We start from the raw sequence: 8,693 nt of genomic DNA, 5'->3' as shown, positions 1-8,693 counted from the left end.
GGAAAGAAAACTTGTCTGACTCATCCACAAGTATTTCAAGATTAAATTAGACCCTTCCCATTGCTAGTTTTAAGAAGCTCAGCAGACTCTGAGCAGCTCTGCAACACCCCAAAACCAGATCCTCTGACTGAAGCCAGCAGGAGGAACAGAGAAAAGCAAAGGGTGCACATTACCAAGTAACATCCAGGAAAACTCAAGTAAATTTGACAGATCACTCCAGAATCCAGAGAACAGCAGATTTTTTTTCAGAGACCAATAAGGATTTTCCTTGGACAGACACAGGAGGTGGATATAAAGTGCATGTATACACAAGCTTCTATAATGCATAATGCCTATAATGTTCATTGCTGGACAGCAGCCCAAAAGCAGGAGGAAATACAGCTTCAGTATAAAGCTTTTTTAGAAGTGGTTCATACAAAAGTTTCAGACAAACAAAGCTAGTAAATTTTGTGGTATAATTACCAAAGTTGAAAGTTTTGACATGATACTTTGTTCACAAAAACTAACAAGAAATGCTATTAACAAAAGTATTTACATAACCAGAATATTTTTCCTTGTCCAAGGCTGAAATGTTTATCCTCATTTAAAGAAAAAAGGGTCATATAACTTGACAAATAGCAGATGTAAGAGCACTAAGCCATCAGGTCATTTGTTAATCAGATAGAAACATTTAGATCCCTATGACTGCTGCTTAATAATGGACAAATATCACAGTCTGTGTTCGCAACAAGAAAGACTTTTTTTCTTAATTAAAAAACACCCCTTTTTTCAGCTCTAAGGAACATTATTCCAAGATCAAACCAACTCTACCCCTGGAAATGCACAAAGCTCATTTGGTACAGATGTCTCCCAAGGTTTAACCAGATAACCTGCTGCCCACTCTGACACACATCTAACCAGTCTGCACAGTACAATCAGCTTCCCAGCTCTACAGGCTGATGGTAGCACAATGACAACGAGCAGTGGGGATGGAGCCAGAAACTTTCTGCTACAGAAGACTGCAGTGGTCTGCCCTGGGTAGTACTGAGACGTTGAACACCCCCCTGTAGAAGGCTGCTTCTGAGTCAAGAGAAGCTTCTAGCAATGTATCTGTGCTCTGAATAACCTGAGATCACTGCAAGTGCTTAAAAAACAGCCACCTGCATGGATGACACACATGCCTTAAGGCACAACAGGCAGATCTTCACTCCCACCACTCCACTGTGTTGTAAATAAGCAAAAGGAAAAACTATACTCAAATTGATCTCTGCAGCTAGCTAGCACAATGTTGTAGTAACAATTAACGCCTCATACTAATCCTAATGTTTCACTAGCTAGCAGAGGAAAAGTCAGAAGGTGGCATTAAGGGCTGCTAGCTGAAAATCAAGACATTGAATATATCAAGCAAACAAAAGGAAGAATCTCCATCAGCATCCTTGGTGGCATATGGTGGGTTGAGTAAATCTTGGACACTGCTACCAGCAACGTTTTAACAGGCTTATCAGATGTGAAGAAAGGTGGATTTTGGGTTTTTTTTTTTGTTATCAGATGTGAAGAAAGGTGGATTTGGGGTTTTTTTTTTTTATTTAAATAATCTTACTATCCTGACACCCAGATAGCTATTGATCAGAGCATTACCATTCTTCTGCTTTTCAGACACCATGGCAGTTTTACTAATGAAAACCTACAAATGAAGAGATAATGACAGCCTATGGAGGCATGCAACAATTAGTCTTCCCTGCTAATGCACTCCTCCCCCAACAAAATACAGTAATAGTTAAAGGCATCCCTGCTGTTCTAATCTTTGGCAAGCTACATTCATCTAGAAACGTGAATAATTAAGTCTTCCCCCCAAAAAACAATCAGTCATTCTGGTGACAAGTTTTGTGCCATTAACTAAATAGTTGAGGTTATTTTGACAAATGCAGGCTGGAGATCAGCTCACTGTGAGCAAAGATAGGTAACGAAGTGTCCCAGACTTTGCTACTTGATGTAAACATGTGAACTCCATATGCTGGACAGCAACTTAAGAGTACAACAGCCTAAGAACTGCAGTCCAGAATGTTGCTATGATGCTATGAGTACAACTAAGCTGATGAAGAGGTTTTTGTTTCTGGCTGCTGCTGTTCTCCATCTGTGACAGAGCTCCCAGGCTAAATACACATATGGTTGTTTCCTAACCCAGTACTGTCAAGTGATGCTGGTTAGCCAGACAGAGATATGCAAACAAAGCTGCTGGCAGCAGCTCTGAATGGTATTGCTCCTAATCCAGCCCACTTGTTCCTAGCTTTGTCAGTTTTAAACTCCCTGTAACTTAACAGTGCTTCGGTATGGATCTGAGCAAAGACCAAAAGAAAAAAAGCCTCACTTGATGGTCATTATAGAGGATCTGATCCATCACAGAGAACAAGTGAAACTCTTTGGTCATTTTATAAACACATACTTATGTATGTATGCACACAAATATTAATGGTGTATGTATGTTGCATATGTACATATTTTTGCAAGTTGATTAGTGTATAAAGAGAAAAAACATACATAATCCATAGCAGGAAGAGACAGAAGCAGACAACTGAGAACATCAACGGATTACCCTGTATGTCCTTGTGCAGCAGGGAACAGAACCATACCTTTATCACATAAAAAGACCTTTCAATTCAAACCACTCCAATGGAGAGAAATGTACACACAGTGGCACAACAGGGAGATAACCCAAACTTAGCCACTATTAGACCAGCATGAGCGAACACAGCTACAAACACCTTGGAACAGACCCACACCCTCAAGCGGTGTCTCTGTCTCTCTCAAGACAAGTACTACAGAGGTGCAAACAAACAGGTTCACCAACCCACCTTGATTCAACAGCACAAGAATTTACCATAGGACACAGAACATAAGAACACTCTTCCAATTATTTTGAGTTCAAGGACTTCCTGAGCCAGGTGTGGTTTCTGTGTATTCACTAACTCACAATGAATTTCCCACTATGAAATTTATCCAGTTTGAGTCCACATCAGTCTTCAGCTTCCACCATCATGTTTGGCTATGAGTCATACAAGCATACTACCCACTGAGTATGAAATTCCTCTTTCCACTGCACTATATAAAATACTGTTGGAGAAAGGTACAAAGTCTAGATTATATTACTGTATATGGATTTTGACAGAGACATTTGAGGTTTTAAAGGCACTGCTTAAGCATGATAAAAATGGCATAAGAACTTAATAAACACAGTAAGATTCAACTTGGTTTTAAAACTATATACCCTGTAGTGGTACCTTTCAAGTTAGTATATGGTCAAAGTTTCTACAGAATGTTTTAGCAATCACCAAGTAGTGCAGTTATTCATTACTTTCAATGTCCATACATACAGCCCCTAGTACACCTATTTATTTAGGATTAGATAAAGAAAAACTCCTCCCTCCCATGAATCCAATTTTTCTTTCCTAAAAGCCTGGGACTTGACAGAGACCAAGGCCACTGATTTGCTGTCAGAACCAGTTGCCAGATATAATTACAAGCTGAATAGAGATATCAAAGACTGACAGATCCTGAATAACTTGCTCTCCCTCCTTTTCAGTAGGACTTCACTAAAGATATTTTAATGGCTTAGAAGGTATCCATTTCTTTAGACCATTGGGTTTCATCAGCAACGCTGTAAGAGCCTTATTTCAGGATTCCTGGTAGGTACTGAAGACCAAAACAATTCCTCCCTCCTGCCAACCATTAGGTTGATTATTGTGTGGAAAACAGAATTGGCTTACTATAAAGCAACTTGACCTTGCAAAACACAAGTGGTAGAACCTTTTGGCAGCAGGTCAAAGAAACTTCCTTTATTTCCATAAGTATTCACAAGTTAGATTTATGAACCATTGATCATTAGCCACCAGCTCTGTATTGCTTTTTCATGTACATGCATTTAAATGCACCACTTAGTACAGAGGATACCCTTTCTTTCCTCTGCACATACTTAACATTTTTTGAATGAAATTCCAGAATCAGAAAACTACATTTGAGAGAGTTCTGATTGCTACTTGAAAGGGACCCAATTACTTATTGCATCCTTTAGAAAGCACAGGAACTTGCCCAAAAAGCCATAAAATTTAATTTTTTTTTGGGAAAAAAAAAAGCAAGCCCAAAATGTCAGCTACAAATGATCACTATTGGAGTATATACTACTTGTCTGTAGATCAAACATTTACTCGGGATAGGTAAACAATATCCAAACACCAAATCTCATAACAGAGAAACCAATTTGACTCCAGAAAACTTCCCTTATTTTCTTTACAAGGGACATTGGCACAGAAGCTATGTAAAAAATGGTTTCCCAAAAACAGTGAAGAGCTGTCAGTTAGACAAGAATATAAAAAGGATATTTTGGGACTTGGGATTGATCAGTCTGTAAGCAGCATTATATGCCCACAGTCCAAGCAGACAGCAATGGGACCCATGTGGGATCCCATTCCATAAGAGATCTCTGTAGGGGCTGACACTTAGCCTGCAGTGGTTACTCCATTATTTTAATAAGTAAAACATGTCAAAGTCACTACAAACTACTACTGTTGCTATGTTTTCATGACATATAGAGCTGCATTGAGAAACTTGTTTTATATTGCCAGTGCAAGTTGAGAATTTTATTTTTCTTGATCTTACATTAACGAGGCTGAGTTTGGTAACATTTTCATATGACAGATATTGAAGGCACTGTAGAAATTAATTCATGAGTGAAGAAAACATTTTAATAAAAAACCACAACAGGCAGCTCACAGACATATTGGCTTAGTGTAAAGAAATAAGAAAACCTTTATTATCTTACAGGTACTGGAGAGTCCATATTGCTTAACAGCTTCCTAAATAGCTGTTTGGACACTTCTCCAGAGATAAAAAAATGTGTGTTCTTTAGCAGATTTCCTGACAGATGAGGAATGGTTTATGGCTTAGAGGGAACATGGCTCTTTCCAAGGCCTCTGGATACCATTTGCAGAAGGCAGATGGTATCCAGAGTTTTTGTTCTGTAAAAGATAGCTAATACATACAGAAGAACCAGAAGCCCTTCATGAGAGGTGTTTATGAGGTCAGGAAGAACATATGCCTCTATATGCTTTACATATGCATTCAATACACACGTGTTTCAATTAAATACTTATTTATAGAAATAAACAGTTTTTTGCCATAAAGGTCAAAAGTTACTTTGTTACAAAAATAAAGAGCAATTTCAGAAGTTGCAGTGGCAGACCCCAATCCACCCATTCTAAAGGAGGGCAAAGGGCTCCTTTATGGACATGGGGAGGAGTACTGCACACTTCAATTCCCACTGAGGGCATAACAATGCAAACTAACAAGTTGAAGAGGCACGTTATGTGGAAGAAAAAAATTAATCAAAAATATTCCATTTAAATATGTGACCTATGTTAAAAGGAAAAACAAACAAAAAACCCAAACATAACCAACCAACCCCAGAAACAACATTGCTACTCAAAATACTCTAAAACTTGGAAATCCCTAGATATCCTGAAATTGTTTCCCTGAACGAGATACTGAACAAGCTGTTCTTGGTAGCACAAGCCTTTAGCAGAGCAGACAGTGTTCCTTTGTGAGCTTTGTGCATTTGCGGCAAAAAAAAAGAGACTTCTTTGTTCCTGCTTGGTTTCTCCTCTGCTTTACCTGGGGTAGTATGCTGTGTAGTTCATGAAGAGCTGAGCCCCAGCAGGGTAGTAGGCAGCGGAGGGCTGGAGCGTTCGTGGGTTCAGGAGCATGGATGGCTGATACAGAGCAGCTTCTGTTGGCACAACTGCAGCAGGAGCTGGAAAGGAGTAGGAAGGGGGTGAAAGGCCTAAAGAGAACAAATGGAAAATAGATTAGGACCCCTTGAACTCCAGAGCTAATGAAGACCATACACATGAAACAACTCTGCAGTATGTCAAGAGCCTTCACAGGCTTCTCATTCCCTTGCTCATCGCAGAAAATAAATCCAGGTCACCAACGTGAGCTTGACTAAAAGTGTTGTGCACACTATACAGTCAAAAGCAAAATCAAGAAGACACAAAAAAACACCTCTTGCTCTGGGAATAGGGACTCTTTCTGAAGAGGAGGCCAGTTTTTCTTGTCTAGGCTCAGATTTAAATGAAGTCTGCAATCAAGAAGTATGAGACTTCTCCAGTCAGAAGAAAACTTCCGTGATAAAGATCTGTCTAATATTCTACAGAGCAGAGGAAACTTTTTCATCCTAGAAACATAGAATCATTGAGGTTGCATCACGTCCACCCATTAACCTGTCACTGCTGGAACCCCTGAACCCTAAACCATATCCTCCAGCACCAGATCCAGTCACCTCTTAAACACCTCCAGGGATGGTGACTTCACCACCTTCCTGAGCAACTTATTCCAATGCCTGATGTTTCCTCATGTTCCCTATCCCTCAGACAGCTCTGTCTTCAATTAATCAACAGCAGAGTGAGAAAAGTCACAGCTCTGCAGTTTCAGGTATTAACACTAAGTTTAAAAAAAAAAAAAAACAACCAAAAGTGCACTTTGCGGTGTTTCAACAAGATGTAAGGCCTTAAATGAATTCTCACTGATGGCAGTTCACCCTTCATCCTTTGCCATTCTCTTCCTTTGCTTCCCTCTTCTCCTCCCCAGTGTCATAAAAGTGAAGATATAAAAGCTTTATCTAAAGTAAGTCTTTATTTTTGCTATTCTGAGTTAGTGGCAGTCAGCATCTCACTGTATTGTGAAATGAGGCAGTGATAGCTGAAAGAGCTTCTCTGAGGATTACATCACAAGCATTTGTAATTGGAAATGGGAACACTGCCACCTAAGTGTTTCCAAAGTTTGGGACTCTGACCCAGAACTAGTCCTAGGAGCTTTCAGAAGATTCCAGCCCATCTAGAACAGCTGTCACACATAAGACTATGTACTGCTGATCCCTGCTCAGAAGGATACTTTCTTATTGAAAGTAAACAAAAATCTCTGCAGGATTAGCTGAAGGCCTACTCACACCGTAACAAAATCACTCCCAAGAAGTTTGCTGCCATATTGGCGGCTCTGACTAGGGTTTAGAGGACATGTCTTAAAACAACAACAACAACAACAATACATTTGCACAGAGAGACAGAAGGAAAGCTCCTACTTTACTACCTTGCCATTTATGATCTTGGAAACAAAGTATTATTTTTCCCATAGGCTCAGATTTATGTGGCACTTATGCTTAGTAAGTTAGCCCTTTAGCATTTCTCCCCAAACATCTGTGCAGAAGTCTGTGTTCATCCTAGTAAATCTGAGAAGCAAAATTCAAAAGGAAATGCATTTTCCTCAATTTTCTGAGGCCAAAGCCACGTGTATTTTACTCCGACACAGGCAACCTCAATTCTGTATGATCAACAAACAGCAAAGGAAGAGTTTAGGCAGTAGTGGTACAAAAGGCAGAACATGTGTGGCTAGGTCCCACAGGGGAACATTACCAGTGGTTTCATAAATTCAGTTTTGGAAGTGAAAAATGTAAATACAAAGCAGTTTAAGTGGGAAACAGTTTTTTAAAGTCTAGGCATGGCTTACAAATTACTTTTCATAGCCATTGCTCACCACATCCAAGTAAGGTTTCAGGGAGGGGAGAGAAAGTTTGCCACTGGAAAACCAAAGGTAGTTCTTCAGTCATAATAATTCACAACCAAAGGGAAAAATAATGATTGCAAGCTATTGATGATTTAAGACAGAAAGGCCTTATTTTCATACCCCCAATATGACAATCCTTTCCAAGAACCAGAATCAGCGTCAACAAAGCAGCTCCAACACCTACCCGCACACAGCGAAGAGTATTGGCAAGAGCCAAGCAAAACTTACATGGTAACTTACATGGTGGTGGGGACAAGCCATTTCGATTTAAAGTGCCCCCCATTAATACAAAGTTCATCTCCTCAGCAGAACATTGAAAGACTTCAACATATCTGTCCTTCATAGTCTTCTTATGACACTTCTGAGCAGCTAGAAAAGCTCGGTCTGCAGATTTCATCTGAATAAAAGCATCTCCCGATGGACGCCCCTAAAAACAAGGCAGGCAAAAAAGAAATGTTTCTAGAGCTCCCATGAAGTAGCAGCATGGCAATAGTTTGTGCTGTTAGAAGCAGTCTCTTCAGTCATAAGTTTATTCATCTCCAAGGTCATGTACAGTCAGTTAACCAGAGTACCTATCCATATGTTTAAGGTCTCCTCTCCAAAGTTTTTCCCACTTGTGATAACTTCATTGTATTTACCTGTTTTGATTTACTTACACTGTAATTCAAGTCATACTACTTCTGTGTTTATTAAAGTAAGGACATCTATGGGAGAGACTATAATTCAGGGGTACTTAGGTGCTTTGAGACCTGCTCTTACCAATTTAATAAGCATACAGAATTGGAAGATCGAGTCCCTACTTTTAAAATTCAAGAATAAATATAGTCAAGTGTCAAATGTTAAATGATTTACTTTAAATTTTATTTTGTTAACACCACTATGGGCTAGGATATTTTAAAAGGGTAGTAACCTAAGGCTTGGTAAGAGCTTGTAGAGGAAAAAAATAAAACCTTTATATAGGTGTAAATGAGTGGGATACACCACTGGGAGGAGACATTTTAGCCACATGCAGCTGCTGGCTTGAAGCAGCCAAAACTAGAGTTAGAAGCCAGCTCTAACTTAAACTTCTTCTCGTTTTCGAGGGAAGAACAAATTTATCAACA

The 8,693-nt window shown here is 39.4% G+C and overlaps 1 protein-coding gene across 1 annotated transcript in view; it reads right to left on the bottom strand.

Annotated features, from left to right (window-relative positions):
* The window catches only part of ESRP1 (epithelial splicing regulatory protein 1), a gene marked incomplete at its 5' end in the record, with an annotated part of 30,356 nt that overhangs the window by 3,378 nt on the left and 18,285 nt on the right, over positions 1-8,693 (bottom strand). Inside the window, 2 exons of the mRNA XM_009075908.1 lie at positions 5,644-5,812; positions 7,831-8,017. Coding sequence (XP_009074156.1) covers positions 5,644-5,812; positions 7,831-8,017 — 356 coding nt within the window. The remainder of the gene's footprint in view (positions 1-5,643; positions 5,813-7,830; positions 8,018-8,693) is intronic.

This window comes from Acanthisitta chloris, unplaced genomic scaffold (genome assembly GCF_000695815.1).
Source record: "Acanthisitta chloris isolate BGI_N310 unplaced genomic scaffold, ASM69581v1 scaffold6680, whole genome shotgun sequence".
Classification (NCBI taxonomy): domain Eukaryota; kingdom Metazoa; phylum Chordata; class Aves; order Passeriformes; family Acanthisittidae; genus Acanthisitta; species Acanthisitta chloris.
This window is presented reverse-complemented; position numbering and strand designations above follow the sequence as displayed.